Source organism: Protopterus annectens, chromosome 13.part0, assembly GCF_019279795.1.
Source record: "Protopterus annectens isolate FY-2018-M chromosome 13.part0, PAN1.0, whole genome shotgun sequence".
Lineage (NCBI taxonomy): Eukaryota > Metazoa > Chordata > Ceratodontiformes > Protopteridae > Protopterus > Protopterus annectens.
The window spans coordinates 229263641-229287974 of NC_056747.1; the positions used below are offsets into that span (position 1 = coordinate 229263641).

Sequence of the window (24334 nt, forward strand, 5' to 3'; positions counted from 1 at the left end):
ACTGCCAAATTTAAAAGGCTGAATTTTACTCTTCAGTGCAGCAGGAGGACTACAAGACAAACTGTCCTTGTAAAGCAATCAAAGCATTTTAAATTGAGAGTGGAGGGTGGGTCAGTGCTGTGAATACAGGGGCACTTTAATCAGCTAACATTAAAATGAATAACTCAAACAACTCTATCATGATATTTCTGTGTCCTCTCTTCATTTAACTAGATGAGTAGAATAGCAAGCTGTACATCCAAATTTCAGATGGTGCCTGCAGCAAGCACATCATGGGTAACAGCAGCAGAAAAGCAAGAGCTGGCTATGGAGACCATATCTAATTTGATGTGCTAACTACAAATATGGAATAAGGACCAGGTGACTGCATCTAATATGGCTGTCAATATTGCTGATCTGAAAATAGCAACCAAAGTAGCTGCTGCTATAACAGAGTGCAGTTGTAGTGATGTTATAAAATGGTTTCTCTGTAAACGTGTGCTACAGGATGCAAAAAGTGTCTTTGGTCCTGGGAAATATATGCAGATGTGTCTTATGGGCTCCAGGTTTGTGCAAAGTCTCCTCCTGTTCATCCTTAAGATGAAGATAAATAAAGAGAAGCTGGATCTTTTTGTTTACATCTGCATACAATGCAGCTTTAGGCACGAAGGAAAGGTTAAAAGTCAAAATTGCCCTGCATGTATGAAATTTATATTATACAGCTCACATTGCATGAGTGCCAACACTGAGCTCTTCTATCTTGTGAAAGAGGCAATAAAAGAACCTTTTCCAAGAGAAATTTTAATGGCAATTTGTGTACTAGTTCAAAGGGGAAACTTGGCAATTATTTCCAGAACAAAAGTTTATGTTTCAACAGGATATGTGGGTCTGTTCCGGAGGGTTCATTTCCATCATCCCCTTAAAGAAATAGCTTTAGAATCAACCTAGATGCCACAGACAGGTATCAAGGAGGGAATAACAATAAGGCTGTGCAGCTTGTCTGAATAGACAGGTAAGAAAGGCCACTAGACACAGGCTAAGCAAGGTAACTGAGGATTTCAGGATGTTGCAGTACCGTAGGAGAATAAAATTGTGTATCACACCAAAAAAATACATTTCCACCCTGGTCAGTAAGACATTCAAGTGGAAGGTTTCCTTGCTTTCTAAAAGGCTTGCAAGATTTGATTAGAAAGATCATTTCTGAAAATCCAAACTGAAGCATTCAGGTAATGAGAAGTTGAAATTCCAATGTCAAATGTCGAATGTTGCCTTGTAAGACGTGATCTGCAGCACTACTTCCATATTGTATGGAAATCATTGCAGTCTGGGTTAAAAGGACTCTGTCATAATTAGCTAAACTCTTCATTTTGCTACCATCAAGGCCAAAACAAATCTGTAATGATCAGTTAAACTCTTCCTTTTGCTAACTTTTGAAGAACTCTTTAAACCATGAAAACAGAGGAGATACCTAAAGCAGGTTATGCCAGTAGATCTTAACCATGTATTGTGACCAGTGGTCCAAAGCTTGGGTAACTATGCATTCTCCTGTGATTCGCAAAGTTCTCAGAATTGTTGGCCCCATAATTTGAGTATTTCCAGAATAGACAGGGCGTACAGCACTTAAGAAAAAATGCCTTCTTCACTGAAGTCACAACCCCCAAGATCTATTATTGTTAAGTTTATATAATTTCTGGGCAAGAGACTTGGTTTGGAAATTAGCCTGGTCCAAAGATCAGTTAAAACTTGGCCAAAATTTAATTAGATTTAATACAATGCCATGAAAACATTGGAAAAAAATGCAAAAATAATGCTTGCCATTGTTCAAACTGTTAAAAATGCATTCGCATAAGTGTGTTCGACTATATGGATGAGATCGCGGTACAGTGGGGATAGGAAATTCATCCATATCTCCACTGTAGTGCAATCTGAGAGTTGGAATAAATTAGTAGCAGGGGGTGTGGGGGGTGTGGGGGGTGCAGGGGGGCTTGCCTCCCCTGCAAAAATGTGATATGTCATATAGGAGTTTGATTTACAGCAGCTCCTATACGGCTATCACGTTACATTTTCAGCGACAATGTTGACTCAAATGTGTCGAGCATTTGGGGTGACATTGTGTATGCTCTAAATGTTTCATTTCAGTTTAACATTTTGTTATTTTGAACGGCAAATGTTTTGCCATGTGAACTAACGATAGTAAACCTGTGTGTGTGTGTGTGTGTGTGTGTGTGTGTGTGTGTGTGTGTGTAAAACATCATTTCTACTGATGAAGACATGGACTGGGCATCAACATCTCTTAAAAAATGCCCTGAAAAACACCAATGGGCAGGTATTACTGACAAAAACAAAGATAACTAAGTATTAATTACATTTCAAAATAGAAGGGTAAAAATATTGAACTCCTTTTTATATGAACATATATTTTCAGTCCTACTAATTGACTATAACTTGATAATTCTTACACCCTGTTTAGTCTTTGATAAACATGACTTTATTAATTAATTTACACCTAAACAAGTATCAATACTTTTTGTATTCACTATTATAAGTTTAAAGTTTCTGTCTTGCAGGCTATCTCTTACATATTAAAATATTACATTATTAGTAATATATTGTTTATATGTAGTGTCGTCTTATTTTATCTTAACATAAGGTCTTTATTTGCACCTTTATCATATTAATAATGTGCATTCTATTATATTACACTACAAATATCTATCTCACTTAATATTTTACCCCCTACATAACAGGTCATTTGATTTACCTTTATTCACGTTATTTCACTTTTAATGCTGTTTTTCATCTTTTCTTGTGTTTTTTTTATTTCATTGTTTACTTTAGAACTTTAACAAGAGGACCCAACTTGAATTTTAAATAACAACTGTGAGTGTTATCTCTCTCTCTCTCTCCCCACTCAGTCTATGAGTGTTTATATTATAAATTAAAAAAAAAAAACACACCCACATTACCTCTTTATTCCAATGCATCTATAAACTCCTGTTGTATCTTCCTTTTAATAAGACAGTATTTCTTTAACTCCAATGCATTTTAATAATAATCTTTGTTTACTTTCTGCACATTTCCTCCTTCTGTGTGCCTTTACATATTCATATGTCTCTTGCATAAATTAGTTTTAAAGAGACATCTCTCATTCTAAACTTCTGTCTGATTAACTTTATTTAGTCACTTCTTGCTTTGCTGGTACTATTTTTGTTATTTACTGGGTATTATCTAGTTAATTCTCTACACCAAGGTTAAAATTATGTATTCAGCATCGTGTTGTCAATTGTTTAACTGACATTTAGTTTGCTTATTATCGAAGATCACCTGATCATCTAAGCAAGGAATGGATTCTTACTTTGACTTGAATACTTGTGGATTAATCAATGATCCATGGATTACATGATTTCATTTTGTTATCATTATTGAATATGTTATACATCTCACACTTGGATGTGCTTTCATATATGCTTGTGACTTGTGATATGCTACTTTTTAGAAAATGATTGGTACATATGTTTTCTGGCTTTGATCTTCAAGGATAAGTTTTGCAATTAAAGGAGTGGATTTACTGCTATAGTGTTTCATGGTGCTTTCTTGATAGGTCAGAGTTTAATCTAAGTGATGTCTGGTTTTAGTATTCTATTCAAGTTATGCTTACCTAGTGCTTATCTGTTCAGAAATGGATGGGAGAGGTGATGGAGAGGGTAAGAGAAAAAAAAATAAGGGGAAAAGCCAGTAATGTAATGTCTTTTTATGTTCTGATAATTAAAAGTTAGAATCTTTGTAGAGGATGATAAGCTGTTGTTCTCTCTCTGATTTTCTAAATTATATTTTAGTTCTGCTTGTAGTATACTCATGCATAGGCAAAATTGTGTATGCTTTTGTTTGTGGTTGTGAGTGGTCTTGCTATATTTATAACATTCACCATTTACTTGATATGTACATTTCTTTTCATTTCAAATAATTTTATTTTCGATACATATTTATATTTGTATATCTGTTTTGTATTCACTAACTCTAAGTAAAAAACAGATTACCTTTGCTGTATGATATATATATTTTCACAATATGTGTAAGAAATAGTAGAGAATGATGGAAATGAATTTATAGAAAGAATTATGGTTGCCATCTCTCCTCATACTCCAGCATGTTTTGTGAAAACATGAGATTTTTGCAGAAGAAAAAACTCCCACAACCAATGCAAAGAACTTGACTTTACTGATTAACAAAATAGAAGTTCACCCTAGTAAATTGTGAGCTATTTTATTTTGTATAACACTAAAATATTTCAGATGTAAAGTATTTGTTTTTTGCAGTTATTTGGGGAGACTTGGAAGTGTTTTTTTTGTTACTGAATCTCAGGATATTACTAATTGTCATGTTTGTCTTCAGGTTGCAGTTGGTTAAAAGGGGACTGCTCAGTGTACACAAGAACAAGTGGTAAACTCAACGGAATTAAAACAAAAATAAATTAAAGAAAAAAGAAAAAGCAAAGGATGGCAAAGTTTATATTTAAATGAAGTTGTGTGATACAATTCTATTTAGACTCTATTTATTTTTACTTTCCTTTCTTTATTTTAATCATTATTTGTTTTGCTCACCTTTACTTAACTTTCAGATTACAAGAATATCTCTTGTATAGTGATCTAATTGTAAAAGTAGGTATAATATATCTTAGGTAACTGATTATCATAATGAGACCGGCTTTAACTTATTACTACTAATTTCTTGAAAGGACCATAAGAAATATTATTTACATTTTAATCATGTTGTTTTTAGATATGGATATGAATTATGTATGTATAAGTTAATTTTGTTATCTCTCTTTCTAGATAATACAAGATTTAGAGAGTACATAGAGATGTTTATGCATAGTAACATTTCTTATAGGAAATTTGCTGCAATGTGCAACATGTTGAGATTACTAATTTCTAAACAGCTTTGATTATATAATTTCTACTACTTGTTGATAGTAAGATTAAACTGAATGTGGACTTATAAAATATAACTTTTAATCATTCACTGATATTTTTATAATTTAGTGCATTTTTAGGAGATCTGAAAAAATATCTTCATGTACACAAGTGTGTGTGTGTGTGTTTGTGTGTGTGTGTGTATATACATATTCAAGAGTGCTTGTGATTCTGTATACATATTTTACACAAACATACTTACATACATGTGTTTGTTTCTATGGATACATTCCTTGTTCTTACTAATAGAGTTGATTAAGATAAATATATATGCTCTTCAATTAATTTTTTGTACATGCGGTACTCATGATGATAATAAACTTAATACAGATTTAATTATACGTTACCATTTTGTTGATAAACATCTTAGTTTATTACATGTATATATTAACACATCAGGTTTTAAACTCAATCATGAATAATAAGTGAAATAAACTAGGTATATGACTTAACTACACTTTCATGACCTCTATATAATCTTGAGGGGACAGAAGATTAAGTTTAAAGGTTATCGAGTAACTTGCTTAGTTTTAACTTGTATGCTAAAAATCTAAATTCTGAATTTTACTTACATTAAACAAGAAAGTTGATGCGTTGGTGTATTTAGAGAAGAAATTATGTTGATGTATATATATATATATATATATATATATATATATATATATATATATATATGTGTGTGTGCATGTGTGTGTGTGTGTGTGTGTGTGTGTGTGTGTGTGTGTGTGTGTGTGTGTGTGCGCGTATTGGAAAGCTTATTTACTTCAGAGTTCATTAGCCTTGTTGTCCAGTTTTACTGAGTTCAGGTTAGATAATCTGGTTAGGTAGTAATTTGATTGCATATTTTTTCTTACCAAACTCGGAATTCCTAATTCCATATTTTCTTTTTATATTTTTAATATTTTAGCAAACTGATTATAACATAATCTATCACTTACCTAATTTACAATTTAAATGAATGCAACTGCAGTATCATTAAATATTAATGATCTAAACAATAACATAAAAATAAATTATATTCTCAAATACTGTGAATCCTTTACACCACCCATTGTTTTTCAGGAATCACATTTCATTCATAATGATTAATTATGGATTCCTTATAAATATGAAATATTAACTCAGTCTACCTTTAATAGTAAAAATTGGAAATGATGATTCTTTGGAGAAAAAATATAACAATGCTAAAACTATTATATAAATATAAGGATAAAGATGGTTTATTAACTGTTGTAATTCTAAATTACAATAATCAAATTTCAACTCCATCCAGTGCCTACTAATTTCCAGGTATGGGTGTGAAGCTTGCCACAAATACTTGACATTATTTTACATAAGTCAAAAGGTCTTTTGATATTAGGGGATGTTACTAATTGCATTTTAAATGAGAAAGAAAAAATGTATCTAAGATACTTGAAATTATCTTCTTTAGGTAAAGCTTTAAAAATAGGTTGACCTATCAAATTTAGAAAATATGTTTCTTTCAAGAGATTGAGATTCTGTACACTCTTCCCACATTTCATCTGTTTTACACCCAAACAAAAACTAATAAATTGGTAAAGGACACGAACAGCAACGAACCAGGTAAAAAACAAAAAACAAAAAACCACAGTCACCTTGCTCCAGCAACAGAAGTAATAACAATAATACAACTGCTTAAAAAAGCCAAAGAGTAATTCTGAAGTTCTAAACGCAAGTTTATTAGAAGCGTTTTCGCCGTGCTCACTGGCGTGGCTTCCTCAGAGAAAATTTCAATTAAAATAACAAAGTGCAACTTTTATTCTATTCTTCAGAATTACTCTTTGGCTTTTTTAAGCAGTTGTATTATTGCTATTACTTCTGTTGCTGGAGCAAGGTGACTGTGTTTTTTTGTTTTTTACAAAAACTAAAAAATTATTTATCTCACAAGACTTGACAACCAGTCTATATATCTTTAAAATTACCACTTGTACCTTCTTGGATCACAATTCTCTAATTATAAAGCTTTCAACTAACTTTAACCCTTCCTATTATTAATATAATTTAATTTTACATTATTAAGTTAAAGGATTTTAAGGGCTGGTACACTAATGAAATATACTTTTTTATGGAAACAAAATATATTATTGGAGAATTTGGAAGTTCAGGAAGGATGAACACACTTAACATACAATAAAATCATGCCTGTAGATTACTTTCAACCACTTTGCAAAATATGGGAGGAATATTAAATTTAACTTTCAATTATTATAAACCAGAATTCCTTATTTTAAGCAAAACAATTCTGTGATGAAACTATATATGTACATTATACAAATAATTTTGATAATATTTCTATTCTAAGAAGATCTTAGAACAAATTATTTCTTTTTTTTTTTAAGACAGACTCAATTAATAAAATGGTCATCTGCCCAAGGGCTTATACATTGCTCTATCAACTCCCTTTAATCCAGGAAAATCATATTAAAAACTTTTAATGAAATGTTATTACATTTTCTATGGTCTCCTAAAAAGCAGAAGTTTCCTATTTCCATCATACAATAGAGATAGATGTAATATCACATTACATGATCATGAAACTTGTGCAAAAGCTAATACAGGCAAAGTTATCATAAAATAGATTTATCCTTATTATACAGCTAACTGGAAAAGAATGCATATACAACTCTAACAATAAAACAGATGAAGATTTCTAATATATATTACAAGGTTGCATCCAATTACTTATGGTTTTAATTATTTTCAATATAATATATCAACTTCTTCTCAATTTAAATATGCAAATCAAATCCAAGATAATTTAAACATTATTTACTGTCAAATTTATTTGTAACTATGTTCTAATTTACTAACCTCTTTTATTCCTACTTTTCTAGTAGAAGTATATACTCCAAAAATACTCCAGTGGAAAAGTAAATAGTTAGTTTAACTGTGTTACTAATACTTCATTAAAATTTAAGAAATGAGTGCTTAGTATAGAAGGAATTAAGAACTTTGCATAGGAACATTTTTATGAAGCAATCCATTACCAAAATTCTTGTATTTCTATGCTAATTGTATCTCTCTCTCTATCTATCTATCTATCTATCTATCTATCTATCTATCTATATGTTTCAATTCAGAATCCTGAAATATCACAATCCTGAATTTCATAAAACTTCATAATCTGGAAGCCCAAAATCCTGAAAATTCAAAATCCTGTAAACTCAAAATCCTGAAACCTAAAAGACTGAAAACACACAAGATACATATACTGACTATAGAGAACACAAACCAGATTACATTCCACTAAATATAAGCAGGGGGGCAAGTCCCCTGCACCATCAATGTGGAGGAGTGCACCCCCACACCCCCTGCTACTTAAATATATCAACTCCAAGATTGCACTTTACTACACTATCATGAGTTATGTTGTAGTATAGCAAGTTAAAAGGGAATGTTACTAAGGTTACAACAGGCAGTCATGAACAGATGTGATGGTATGTTTGCTATTTTTTCTGTGGAGTGTAGTCTTGGAGTTTATATATTTAATTAGCAGGGGGTATGCATGGGAGCTTGCCCCCTTGCCCATACTTGGTGAAAAGTGTTACCCTTTGTCTTGTATGTGTCTCTGTATCCTTGTATTGGAATATTGTCATTCTTTGTGTCCTGTATATTTTCAGTATTTTCTGATTCAGGATTTTGGGTTATGGATTATGAAGTTCTGGATTGTGATATTTCAGGATTCTGAAGTGAAACCATATATATATATATATATATATATATATATATATATATATATATATATATACACATACACAATTTAGTCTTTTTACTATAATATCAGATTTATATAAATGTTTATAAATTACAAAACCACTTTAAATGAAAAAAAAAATGGAATTTCAGTCTAATGGAAAATTATAATATTACGGAAAATAACAGCACTCATCACTCTTATTCTATAATCTATTAATGACAGGTCCTCCATTCAATATTGGTACATTTTCTGTTGGAAATGTTTACATAGGTCCCCACAATAAATGATGTTATAGCTAAATGGAAACATATTATTTTTGACTATTTATTTAAAAGAATACTAAGAAACTATAGATTTTTTCACAAATTTGTGTTCTGACAAAATAACTAAATAGATGCTAAGCTTTTTTCAATTTTCTTTAACCCTTACTCCAAATAAAGGGGACTATTATCCAATATGGACTATCTTATCATTTGCAAGGAAGAAAACCACCACCAGGAACTAGCTGAAAAATACAGCTCCTCATTTAAAAATTGTAATCTTGTTTCTATGACAGGTTATTGACAAGGAAATCATCTCCAAAAGAATGAGAACACCTTCAAAATCTATATGAATTAATCCAGGAACTAAAGTACCTAACCTACTAAAGCAACAGAAATAATATTTATTTGAGAACTGAAGAATAATTTCATAATTTATATATATATGTTTCCAAGAAATATGCATGATTTTATGACTTGTGCATACTTGGATGTACTCCTGAAGGGGTTATTGGGGGAAATAATTCATTTGCGTATTAGGGAAGTGTTTGCTCATACATGGTCAGACTATCAAAGTGATCACTGGGCAAGATAATTTATTTTGCATCATTTTAGTACTTGTGCATACTTAAAACAACTAATGAAGGGAAAATGAATTTGTGTCAGGGAAGTGGTGTATAGTTGGATAAACTAGTGAAGAAAACGCTGGGGCAAGTTAGAGATTGCAACTTGAATATTAAAGGTGAGACATCCCTTTAAATGGATGCGCATACAGCAAAGATGTCATACTACGAATTTCAAAATCACCTCATTAGCATACACCAATTTACAATATTTCTCATTTGCATCTCATTATTTTTAAGGTCTTTTGCATTAGCGTAAATGTCCTCTAATAATCTTGTCTGTGTCGCACTCATTCAGAAGCATCAGGGAAATGATTTGCACAAGTGACTATGAATACTGGCCATTGCCATGAAAGGTTCAGAGAAATCACTATCCATAACAGCATCATACAACAGTGAATATAAAACTGTTCTAGTCACTGCCTTAAATAAACTAAGCAAACCCGGAAATACAATACTAAATTGCACTTCTCATATGTCTCCACCTCGCATAAACCCTCTTACCCAATGTACTATCTGCAGAAAACTACTTTTGAACAAGTGCAAAAACTAGATGAAAAACCTAAAAGAAAAGCTGGTGCTAAAATCAGCAAAAGACATTTCACATTTCTCTAAATGTCTGCAAAGCTAATAGACAAAACACTTACACACACACACACACACACACACACACACACACACACACACGCACGCACACACGCAGACACACACACGCAGACACATATATATCATTTCTTCGTCAGCTCAATGATTGACACCTAAGCGCCGAAGTTTCAAAACTGCGAATGGCCATATACGCGTATTCTTTCATCAGGAAAGAATTTGCTTGGCCGTTCTTGAGGATTTGCCCTTTCCCCAATGGAGAGCGATCTCAGAGTTGGTATATTTAGGTAGGGGGGGTGTGGGGGGCAAAGCCCCCCACTATATTTACTATATAAGAGCAGTAGCAGTTCTCATCAGTTGTACCTGTGCGTCAACAGCACTTTATGCAATACCCAGCACACAGCAGCAGCATGGACAATTTACTAAGACTTAAATGGCCATGAATGATGTGTGTGTTATCTATATCTTAACCAGATTAAAGGGTAGAAATGGGAGTATATGAATGAAATAAAAAGCAGAAACAAAGAAGTGGACAGGGGTATATAAAAGCTATACTGTAGGGAATGGCAACTCTACTGCCTGAATGGATACTTAAAATTAAAACTTGTAAATTGTTTTCTTAGGCACTCTAATCTTCTACTATGTAGCTGCCCATTCTCTGCAATAGCTTCAGGAGCTTTGACGAGAAAGACAGCAGTGTTGTAAGTGTAAGATCTGTGGATAGTACACACTGGGAGGTTATGAGTGTAGCTAACACAAATTCTACTTACAGTACATTGGGGGTGCCTGCTCTTTAACTTCATCATTGTGCGGGATGCCAGTGGCAAGGGTGACTGCCACTGATATAACATATTCATGATCTAATAGCTGCCTACCTGGCATGTGAAGGTAGGTCAGTGGGTTATGGACTGTCAAATGAACCACTGCTCACAGAGAGAGGTGAGTTTGGCCTCTTTCAGAAGGCGTGACACCTCCTTATCATGCCACAGTGTGGTGCTGGACATAGGGCAGAGCTTATGCTGCCAACATGATTATTGACCAGAGATGTCCAAGGTATGTTGTCCTCTTTCGGTGTAAGACTACCTGCAAGTACTTTTTAACCCATTAGTCACTGTCCAAGTTGTTAAAGCTATCCGATTTATGGCACACAGAAACATCAGGAATTCTGCTGCATAGCCATCTCACAAGGTATGCAAGTAAACTATTTATTTTTTATTTTTTATTGTTACTGTATGTACACCTCAGTTTCATGTATATTTCTGGTGCTGAGTCATACCTATACAGGATATTGTATTCATAGCTGAATTTTTATCCATAACCAGCACTTTGAAACTGCCACTGTCAAATGTTGGAGGATCTGCAAAATCTGATGATAATGGTGGGGATATACAGTCAGGAAGTACACAATGTGTGTTGGACATAAGGAATGTGACTACTGCACCCCCATACAGACCATGAGGACAGCCTTTATGCCTGTTGACACACAGGGGAGACATACCATTCAGGAAGGACAGGTTACTGGGGACACTAGCAATCAGGGAAGTGTGGTACTACCTAACAGACACATGCAATATCTGCACCCATGGTCAGGGAGGTACACACAGGGAGGGTGAGTAATGGTACTCACTGGAGACATGGTCACTGCCTGTCAGTGGTTACAAAGCAGTATATGTGCAGGGCCATCATGGAGGTACAGGCTAGTAATAGCACAGCCACAGTAGAGTTAGTAAGGGTGATGCAGAGTGCAAGATGACCATATGTATGATAGTTTTGATAGATTCAGTTGCATACTGGAACATGCCATGCCCTCTAAACTCACCTGCAATGGTAAGGCGATATCCACATGGTCATTCCACTGCTACCTTCACAGATGGTAGTTATTGTGGCCATGAATGACCTACCTCATGCTCCTGCAGCACTAGGACTTCCACACCTACATCTGTTGTGGAGGTGTCTATGCACAGCAGAGGATGCCCTCCTGGTGGTGAAATTGTGGCAGTGCTGCAACTCATAGTAGGCATTGTTCACTGTCATACAGCAGACAAACATCTAGCCAAGGTGTGGTACAACCAGTGCAACTACAGGTAGAGACAGGTCTCATAGGTGTGTGCTTGGGATGTCAATGTCTCTATCATGCATGATCTGGACCTGTCCAATACACTGAGCTGCAGTGCTGCAACTATTACTGAGGCTGTGCCCTAGCAGACATGCAGCCAAATCTCAACAGCTCACAGTACATCACACTACACACATGCATACATGCACACACACACACACACACACACACACACACACACACACACACACACACACACTTCCCTGGGAAACACATCCAAATATATGCTCCATTCCCCACCTATGCAAATGATGATAACTGTGCCCTGCTCTTTGTTCAGTGTTACCTGGGAGCCTGTGTCTGATGCACAGCATGGCCAGCCTATGCTTGGATAAGAACAGCCTGAGGTTGGTTTGCATGCATCACTTTTACTGTAGGGCACCTGCTGTTCTCTGATTCTGTATGTATTAAGGCTATATGCAATCTACTGCCTCTGTCAGTGCCATTGTACTGCACCCATCTGCTGTTAGCTCCTTCACTGACTCCTCATCTGACTCAGCCTCCACTGCCTGGTGTGCAGGAGACTGCAAGGGCCCATCCTACTGTAACTGCCTCCTAAGTATCATATTGTGTAAAAAAAGAAAAAAACAAACTCCTTTTGCACACATGCCAGAGTCATACTGCAGGGAGCCACCAGACAGCAAATGTGCCTTTAGCAGCCCAGACACATGCTCAGTAATGTTCCTTGCTTGCTATTGGTCACGGTTATATCCCTGGTCTGTTTGGGTTTGATTTCTTATGGGTATCATCAGCCAGGTTTCCAGGACATATCTGCCATCAACAACAAGATTCCCCTGGTGAAAGTCACCCCTGAAAAAATGTTGGTACAGGTCACTGGTGTGCCATATGTGATAGCTGCCTGCGGGCCCTCCAAAAACATTGTAGATGATAGCCTGTGCATTACAGACCACCTGGTGGTTGATGGAGTGATACCCTTTAAGTTCTTTAGGTGAGGCCATTATTTCAGTGTGGGTACAGTCTATACCCCCAGTACCTCAGGAGAATGGGCTACATCATGAGATCCCAGATGGTGTGGCTGCTTCTCTGTGGTATGCGGGGGCTACATGTGCTCCCCCAGGCTGAAGCATGACAATAAGAAACTGGAGTGTTCTCAAGGAAGATGTCTGTGATATCCCTCTGTATCCCCAGTAGGTGTTACCGAAAGGTCTCTGCACCTATTATACATAAAGATACACATGTGCTAGTATCCACTGGGATAGGTACTCCACAGTTCCCAAGGGGCTGCAGCTGAGATGGACACATGCCCACAATTTCCTGAAAGATGTGCCCCCACACTGTATAAACTTATAATATTAGTGTCATGGAGTCTACATTATGCACAGCTGGATAATGTGGCACTTCCGGGACTGACAACATCCTTCATGGTAGCAGCAATAAGAGGCTGCTGTAGAGATACATTTACTAATGTCATGGCAACTCCTAACATTCGCTAGTGATTTTCTTAACATGAACACAAATATTCATCTAAGTGCAAATATATAACAGGTGCAGCACCATTATGTGGCTTTATACATTTATAAATTCATCTGCCACCTTGCTTTGCCTCATTATGCATACCCCAAGCTACTCATTTAATAATGTTCCTTATTACCACATCAGTATATGGCTATTAGCATGTTCCATGCTTCACCCTGCTGCTTGGTATTCACCACTAGTGATATGTGTATTTTTGTATCTCACACACCCTACATATGGCCGTTCACCAAACAAATTCACTTATTTTGATGTGGTAAAGTTTTATGAATCTAGCTGATACCTTAACAAACTTGGAACACAAGCTATAATCAGTGACACTTTCAACTGTTGTTACTGTGTAACCAGAAGGTTGATAGAATAATATGATTTATATTAATATGCATTTTCTGAAAAATAAGGTATTTAACTGTAAGGTCTAAGACTGTTCCCTGTAATTATCATTTTTTTTATCACAAATGTCAGAAATATTTGGAAAAGCAGAATAAATATTTGAACCAGAGTCAGTCACATTTAAGAGGGATATGTTGTATTGAGTAAACAAGGCATTTATTTTATTTGTATTGGTTGGGAGCCTAAAGTGTCTGGCACAGTCTCATGTTTCAATACATTATGACCAAACCTGAGTACTCGGACCTCTTAACAGTCCTTTTTGGGGGGAAAGTTACCCCAGCATATGATGTACATATTTTGCGAGGAATATCCCTAGTTTCAGGCTTGATTTACCCCTTTCACATAATTTTATGAATCCCACCTCATCCCATGTGATCGCTGAAGCTGCATTGTACACAAAGAACCATACCACATGACCAAAGTACAAGTGGCAACAATAATTTAAAGAAACAGAATACACACTTTAATTAATAATGTTTAGTGATTGGGTGCTGTATCATGTGTTTTAATGTTGAAGTGTTATATAAATTGTTTGGTTTGTTCTGTACTTTGAGAATGCACTGAAGAAGGGTCTTAACCCAAAAGCTTTTTGTTTTATTAAATTATTTGGTGATTTTGAAGTCTGAGTTTTTCTTTGGATTTTTTGTTCTACTTTTGTCTTTATTTGCTGCAGTATTTGATCCTATGTTTGTCATTTCACTTTCAAATGCCCATGATTGATCTTGAGAGTGAAGCCCAAGGGATGAGAAGCTCAGCTTAAAAGGAAACAAATGGCAACTCTCTCTCCCATGTACAGTTCACAAAACGCAGTCACATGGCATACGAACAAAAAGAGCACCCTGAAAAATAAAGAACAAGATTCATTATATGGCAGTGGCACCTCTGACAGTAGAAAGGCACAGTCCTGAAAGCAAGTGTTGAAGGACCCGTGAACTGAAATCAGCTTCATGTCCACTATACACTTATTCTGCCACTGGACTGCAGTACATTTTGCTATTATTTTTTTTTAATTATGTTTTAACTCATACTTCTCTGAAGGACGTTTCTGGTTTATTAAGCAAACTAATTTAGAAATCCCCCCCTTTCTTCACTAAAGAAGATCAATTCTGGTTCTCTGACAAAGAGTACCATGCTAGGACTCAGGAGGTGGGGTTAAGTTTTCTAAAATTACATTACCATTAGTGGTAATGAAACAATATAATGTTTATCACAGAATGAGCAGTCTGTGCTCATTCAGTGTCACTAATACGGATGACAGGTCTGTTTTAGATATTTTTAATGCATTTATTTGTGTATGCCTTAATAGCTGAAAGAATGCAGAGTATATTTTTTGTTTTCATATAGTCTAATGTTTTCTTATGAAATGTTACTAATAAAGCATTAAGTGCACTTTACGTCAAGCTACATGCATTTAGCCTCAACAATGTATTACATAATTCAGCATTAATCACACTAATTATCAACCACAGCTCCCCCCTGGAAAATGTATGTTTAAATGTATCAAACAAATGCTGCCATTTGGATGAGATGTTAAACTGAGTCCCCATCTGTCTGTTTTTGTTGTAGCTCAGGTGGATGTAAAAGATCCCATGACACTTATAAAAAGAAGAGTAGGTGAAGATGTTCTTCATATTAATCACTGGTGCAGTAGCCTAAGCTATATAGGTTATCTCCTACATAGGACATAACAGCAGGCCAGCTTCCCAAGCTTCACAGAACCTTCTAGGCACTGATGCCATTAGACAGCTCAAGCTGAGCTGACTAAAAGACAGGCTTGGTTGCAAGCCCTTCAAGGTGTTTCAGCTAGACAAAGAAAGAGCTCCTCTGTGAGGTTTTGAGGGTCACTGGTTGTTTTGTGCTGTTCTATTGCTGGGCAGATACGTTTCCTTTGTGGAAGAAGTTTCCACTCAGTTTTTATTGTTTAAACTTGCTTTCCTATTTAGGAAAGTATTTACTGTACTGCCATGCAGCTTTACTGTACTTTTGAATGGGAGAGCTCTTTTGTTTCAGATAATTTAAAACTTATTTTAAGCATTCAAAAACTGTTTTTTTTTTCCTGTAGAGAAGCTGTGTTTAAATTACTTTTTAGGGCTGATGAAGTGTATTAGAGTACATTTTATTGTGTATTATCTGGGAAAATGTACTTTTAAATACATTTTGTATATGTATTGGCTTGTGCTGCTTAGTTTCCCCAGGAAAGAAGTATCATTTTCAGTTAGACCACGGAACAAACTACTGGCCCAATGGTTGCCTTTGCAACCGTAGCAGGCTAGCAGTTCACCTCAGCCAAAGGTGGATGAATCTGCTGTGGCCAAAGTTGGTTCCCGTGGTGTTGTCCATACAGCTACTATGGATGTGGGGTTAGCCACATTGTGCTGTTGAGATCTCCTCAGTGAGCAAGGGAGAGCCCCTCTTGCTTTCTTGAGAGGAGACGCAGGGAAGGTGCCCCTGCTTATTCAGAATGTTACTGCAGCAGTGATCTATGTGATGAACATAGTACAGTTGTTTACGTAAACTTAACCATAACAGTAGATGTTCGAATGATCACTGCTGCAGTAGCCATTGCTACATGGGTAGATTACCATACCTTAGAATATTTGGGACATGGAAGGGGAAGGGTCCAGGAGCCCCTGCAGAATTATCCCAGAAAAGGCTGACATATACCTGAAGAAGGAATCTAGCTTGCATGTTAAGCAGTGGAACTCACTATCTTCCTTTAAACATAATTGAGATGATTAGATGGGTATCCAGAAATTTATGCTGGGATTGACTGCATTTTTAGGTCATACTGAACAGTTGCCCATTTACATCGCAAGATGTAATCTGTCTGTGCCTTGTATGCAATTTTACAAATATGTTTCTTCATGTATTACATCATTAGCTGCAACCTCTGCATCTTAATCAGGCACTGACTGCCAGGGACTTTGCAGCCCTAAGTAATTGCTGAAGCTCATTTCTGCATGGCTGTAGAGATTTTATCTCAGTCCAGCAGTCTCCCATAGTGGAACACACATTCCTTTCTCGAAGTTCTATCTAATGATGGTTTTTAAAGAATGAAATAATTCTCACAGGAAATTAAACTACTATTAAGTAATGCATTACAGTACAGGAAATATATTTTGAAGGATACCTTTTTGAAGTTTTATTTACTGTTGCATGAAGTAATTTCTGAGTAATGCTTATTTAATGGATTAAACACCTTAACTCACTTGTTTTTGCACAGTTTATCTATTCCATTTACCATTCTCCTCCCAAGCCTAAGTTATTTTTTAATCCTCTAATTTGCAGTTTAATTCCATAACTGTTTACTGCTCATTTCATGTCCAGGCTATTTAGTATCACACCTTTCTTGTAATGGTTTAGTGTTCACATAGCCTTTATTTATTTATTTTATTTTACTACTGGATTATCTAGTAGGTGGACTAGTAGAGCAGTCCTTTTCTGCCATAATGCATCTGAGATTATCCAAGTGCAACTAACTCTGGGAAAGACCGCAATCCAAATTGTAGCTTGCTACAGACCCCCCACCATGCCCCAGGATTCACATTCCTCATTTCTTGATACACTGGAAAGTATTAGGGTACAACCCAGCACCCTAATAATGGCTGATTTCAACTACCCCACCATTAACTGGGAAAACTACTCATGTACCAACTCTTTTGCTCAACGTTTTCTAGAATTCATAAATTCCAATGCCTTGGATCAACTTATTCACACCCCCACCAGGGGCAGCAATATCCTAGACCTGGTCATTACCAACATGGGAAACCAGTGTTCCACACCAGAGGTCAATTCCTCGTTGGTCAGATCTGACCACAAGCTAATCAGCCTAGACATCCACATCCCACCCCACCCCCAATTAGGGAAACCATCATAAAAAACTTCTCCAAAGCCAACTTCACACTTCTTAAGACAGAAGTGGCAAACTTCATGACACCCATGCAGATGGACAATAGGGGTATGACAGCCGATTCCTACACAAATGCACTTTATAAGCACTTACACGAGTGCATGGATCATGCTATCCCTAATAGAACCAAGATGTTATCCTCCAAAAAAGGAAGCCAATCTGGTGGTCCTCTGCCATAAACAAACTCTACAACAGAAGAAAGAAACTGTTGCAAAAAGAGTAAAATCCCATGACTGGAGGAACTCCCTGGTCATCCTCAGTAAGAAGCTGAGATCCCTCATAAAATCCTCCAAAGCTAGTTACGAAAACAAAATTGCCACTGACTCTAAAGACAACCACAAAGCATTCTATAGCTATGTCAAGAATCTAAATGGGAGCACTCAGATCTGCTCTGAGTTACAGCACAATGGCACTAAATATACAGAACCAACTGATATTGCCAACATCCTAGCAGATAGGTTCAGTGATAACTTTACCCTCCTCTCACCCCCTAGAGGACTCATCTCTATACAGGAAGAATGCAAAGTTCCTATAATCATGGCTGTACAGGTAAAAAACACACTCTCCAAAGCCAAGAACCCAGCATCCATGGGACCTGACAATATCAAAGGCTGCGTTCTACATGAACTACAGAATAAACTGGCACCCTACCTAAGTATCATGTTCAATCATAGCCTCACCTCAGGCTTTGTACCCACTGAATGGCACACTGTGATGGTTATCCCACTCCACAAAGGGGGAGCCACGATGGACCCCGGGAACTACCGCCCCATTAGCCTGACGAGCCTGGTCCGCAAGGCCATGGAACATATCATCGTGGAACTCATAAACAACGACATTGGTAATCTCCAAACTCTGGACCCTACCCAGTTTGGATTTGTAAAAGTCAGATCATGTCTCCTAAACCTGATTGACTTCTTTGAAGCAGTCACCAAAGCCATAGATGAGGGTAAAATGGTTCACACAGCTTATCTAGATCTCACCAAGGCGTTCAACACCATCCCCCACTCTGGAATTATAGATAAGCTCACTAAACTAGGTATAAATCCCTATGTCACAAGATAGGTTGCCAACTGGCTCACGGACAGAACCCACAGTGTGAAAGTAGCGGATTCCAAATCCGACATCAGACCAGTGACAAGTGGAGTACCATAGGGTTCAGTCCTGGGTCCTCTCCTGTTTGGTATCTACTTCTCTGAAGTGCAGGGCAACACAGAAGGTCTTTGGCTAACAAAGTTTGCAGATGACTGCAAACTAGGAGCCATAATCGAAACTCCTAACAATGTGGACAAACTACAAAAGGGCCTCACTGAGACAGATACCTGGTGTCAAAGCCATGGCCTGAAGCTCAATGCCAAAAAGTGTATTGTCATCCCCTTTGGTAAAAACTCTATACCCATGAACTACCACATAGCTGGTAGTCTACTTAATGCTGAAAATGTGATAAGAGACCTTGGGACACAGGTGGACAGTAGTCTCTCCTTTGATAATCACATCACCCCAGTGGTCAGGAAATCCTTCTACGTGGCTCATCTCATCACAAAAGGATTCTCATCCAGAAAAAAAGAGGTCATTGTTCCCCTCTAATCATCACTCATTAGACCCATTATAGAGTACAATGCCCCTTTTGGTATGCACCTCACAAGACATCTACAACAACTGGAAAGACCGCAGAAATACCTCACAAAGAGGATTACTGGCCTCAAACAGATGCCCTATGCAGACTGTCTCAAAAACTACAGCTTCACTCCATCGCATATTGCCTACTCAGGGGTGATCACTGCCTAACATACAAAGCTATGTCAAACCCAGAGCTGTTGAACATGCTCCACTTAAAGAAATCCAATCCCTCTGAGCTACACGCTCTAGGGACCTAAACCTTGTCACCACAATAAACAGAACATGCTGGAGGGATAGATTCCTGTCCCAGAGACTTCCCATACTCTGGAACAGACTACCTATCTATGTCAAACAGAGCTCCTCATTAGCACTCTTCAAGAAAAATCTTGATGATTGGATGGGAAATGGGAAATTCACCCCGGGGATCACTTCTGTGGCTCTGCTCGACAGTGGCACAGGAAAATCATTTTCTTGGGTGGTGAAAGCCAGGGTACATTTTTTGGCTAGGCTTGTATGGGCTCTAGGGCTGATAGCCTAGTACCTACCTATGAACCTATGGCCCTGTCCCCCTGTGAAGTACATTTAGCATGTTGCAGTACAACAGTACATCCACAGTTATAACTAAACAATAAAAGGAAGGAGAAGTAAAATAATATGGAAACTGTTAGTTGTCATACAATAACAAATACATACTATAAAACATGCAATATAAGAGGCATTAATATAAAATATGAAGTAGTAAGGAAGTACAGCCACTCTCGAGGTGTATTTACATTGCACGTTTGAAGTATCCATCGTATGTATGTTATAGTACTCTCCACTGTGTCTGAAGCACTTGAATTTACTTCCTTTAAACGAGTCACTGTACCTGACAGTTGTGCTTGTCTTCATTCTCTAAACACTGACTTTTCACTATATTTACGCAATTGTCTGACAGTTACTGAAACAGTTTAATAGTCAGATCCTGAGATAAAGTCCATGTCTAATACATATACTTTACTACGTATTTGTAAATTGCTTAACATTTACAGACAGTAATTTTTTTCTTCCTTTTTTTGGCAGCTGGACAGAAAGGCAAATCTGAACCACAATGTGCAGATGATTAGACTTCCATTGCCCTCTTCAGAATTAGAGTCAGGGGAAGAGTGCAACGTTGCTGGCTGGGGTTTAATTGATGATGGTTCCTTACCGGATACAATGTATGAGGTTAATGTCACGATTGTGAAAAATGAAGATTGCGCAAGGTTTTTTGATGAAGGGACAATAACAGACACTATGATATGTGCTGGACGTTTTGTTGATCAAAAGGATTCTGCCAAGGTGGGTACATAAATATGGCATACCTATAGTCTGACAAGGCTACTTTCATAAGTCAGCTTTTGTTTGATTAAGATTTTTTTTAAAGAAAATGATGACCCTTAATATTGTTATATTCATGGTAAAAGGTGTCATTTTGAGATGCCATCCTAGCCAGTCTTACAGCTGACCTTTTACCATGGCTTTTTCTGAAATCTAGGTTGTGTATGTTGCACAGTGTTCTGACTCTCGCAGTGTTTATACTGGTAAGAATGAAAGGATCAGAGTAATGAAATAAAACCAACAGAGCAGGCTGCTGACTTCAACAGAGGATACAAGTAATCCAAGTGAACACAGAAGCCAGTAAGATGGAACGTATATGTTTAATAAAATGTGAATAATGGGCACACATCAAAATAAAAATATAAATGATAAGACAAGCACTTTGGCACCACTACTAGGTGCTTCATCAGGTCTAAAACAGCATAAAAAGGACCCAACATAAATATACAACATTATTCGTAATTAAAGCAATTAGTGTTTCAAACCTCTTGAAAGTAATGCATGTCTTAAAGGGACATATTCATTCAACCCTTTATATCTATGAGCTACTAATCTTAAAATCCATTTTATTTCAAGACATTCAGTATCAGTCTAAGTATCATCCCCTTTACCACTATCAAAATACTTTTCAATAACCATAAATATAAAGCTATGTGTACCACCCTCATTCACTATATGTTTGGCCAAAGCATTCTTCATATCTCACCTGTTAATGCTATATAAATGTTCTCTAATGTGATCTCTAAAACACCTGTTGGTCTTTCCAACATAGTAACAGTTACATGCTTGACAAACAGCCAGCTATACAAGATTCTGCATGCTGCAATTTGCAAATAGTTCAAATTCAAACAATCTTCCCTTCAACAGGTGTACAAAATAAACATCAGTGTTAATATATTTTCATATGTTGCATTCATTGCAAGGATGTGTCCCTACTCTTTTCTGCACAGACCTATTAACATCTGTTCTCAGATTCACAAATTTGTAACAAAGCATTTTCCTCAGACTAGGGCCATTCTTTAAAACAAAATGTGGCTCACTTTCAAGTATAATCCTACATTAAGCATCAGACATCAAGATGAGCCAATGATTCCTAATAATATTACATACAGGACCAACATCACAGGAGTAGGTCAGAAGCATTCTAAGTTTATTACTACAGTCAATACTAACACTAGCATATTCCATATTAGCAGCATCAAAATACAATATCGCTCTATCAAATCTACATGCCACTACATCATTCTGTAGTTGTAAAATATCTGAATCAGCATATCCTCTCCATCTAAACTCATCTGTCAACATATTGAAAGACTCATACATATAACTATCCCTCATATGGAGTCGTGCATTCCTAAAAATAAAATTGACCTTTCACAGCATTATTGTTCACTGTCTTAGGATGCAGACTCTTAGCATACAATTTACTATTAACTTTCCAAGGTTTCTTAAATACTTCAGTTAGAAGTCCATTCACAGAAGTGAATACAAGAACATCCAAAAAGTAAATCATAGTATTTGAAAAATTAAAAGTAAATTTCAAAAAATCAATGGTCCCTTGCAAGTAACCAATAAAAGTATTGAACATCTCAGCTGATCAAGACCATACAAAAATGCATCATCTACAAACAGACCATAATACAGAATAGATCTATGGAAGGAGTTAGAAACATTAAATACATACATGCACTCCAACTGGGCAAACAATGCACTGGTGTAGGTATTTGCACACATAGTGTACATAGCTACTCCTACATTCTGAATAAAATAACTGGCACCAAAAGAAAAGGGATTAATGTGAAAAGCTACATCAATATGGGAGTATATCAACTTAACCTTCCATGAAGAATAATCAGATTGGCCAAAAAAAAAACAAACTACATAGTGTTTCTGTTGGTGAAATCAGGCAGCCCAGAGTCACAGCTAATAATTAGCAGTGTGTTCTACCTCAGGATTGGTGCCAGTGCTGCAACAGCACAATAAAGTCATTCAGAGAATCACACTACTATGTGTGTTTGTGCACGTGTGTGTGTGTGTCTTTGTCTGTGCTTGTGCGCTTATGTGTGTGTGTGTGTGTGTGTGTGTGTGTGTGTGTGTGCATGTGGATGGGTGTGTACATGTGCTTGTGAGTGCGCATGTGTGTTCATGTGTGTGTGTGTGTGTGTGTGTGTGTGTGTGTGCATGTGTGTGTGTGTGTATGTCTGTCTACATGGCTGTACGTGTGTACATGTGTGTGTATGTGTCTGTGCAAGTGGGTGTACATGTGTGTGTGTCTGTGGTGCGTCTGTACCCATGTGTGTGTGTTCCCATGTACTTGTGTCTCTGTGTAAATGAATGCTAGTATTTGGGGTCAGAATTGAAGAGCTTGTTTAGCATTCTGTGTGTGGCATAAACTGTAGCAGCAGTTGTTACAGTTTAAAAGGAAAAACATTTGGGTTTTTTTTGTGCTTTTTTTCAGTTTTCAGTTTCCCATCCCAAGACTTTAGAACCAAAGCTCTTTAGCTCTCCATGTGTGGACTGCAGCAGTTGCTTCAGATTAAAAGAAAAACAAAAGCTGCTTTAAAAGGAACAAAGTTTTGATTTTTTGTTATGCTCAACTGGAATTGGGGGTGGGGATTGCCAGCTCTGGGCATGGCACTGAACACCAGAATACCAGTCCGCACCTGTGCCAAAAAACAAAGCCTTTCTCTGTGTGTGTGTCTGAGCATGCATGTGAGTGAGTGAGTGGTGCACTGTGTGTATGTATGTGTATGTGTATGTGTATGTGTCTGTGTGTGTGTGTGTGTGTGTGTGTGTGTGTGTGTGTGTGTGTGTGTGTGTGTGTGTGTGTGTGTGTGTGTGTGCAGATGCCTGTATGAGCAAGTTTGCAGTTGTGTGAATATTTATGTGTGAGTGTGCACACGTGTGCTTGTATGAATATCTGGGAGTGTATGTGAGTGTGCACGTGTCTGTATGTGTATGCATATATGTCTATTCTGGTGTGTGTGTGTGTGTGTGTGTGTGTACATGTTGGGAAGTGCCTATGCAACCACAATGTGTTGGGCTGGTAAGGAGAACACTAGCATGACCAGGTCTGAGATTATAGTGCTCATTTCAGATATATAATATTTAACTGGTAATGAGGTATTTCTCTATGTGGTTTATTGCATCTCTGAATCACAGCTGATTGCCATCATAACTGGCTTTCCCATATTGCCATTTACTACTGTCAGTGATAATATTTCCAAATCCTAGGATTTCTTTGCTATACGTTCTTCCATATGATGTAACTCATCAATGAAATGCA

General features: G+C 36.8%; 1 protein-coding gene across 1 annotated transcript in view; it reads left to right on the forward strand.

The window, feature by feature from the left end:
* LOC122787187 (mast cell protease 1A-like) overlaps positions 1-24334 on the forward strand; it is a 60350-nt gene that overhangs the window by 30489 nt on the left and 5527 nt on the right. Inside the window, exon 4 of the mRNA XM_044053774.1 lies at positions 20752-21009. Coding sequence (XP_043909709.1) covers positions 20752-21009 — 258 coding nt within the window. The remainder of the gene's footprint in view (positions 1-20751; positions 21010-24334) is intronic.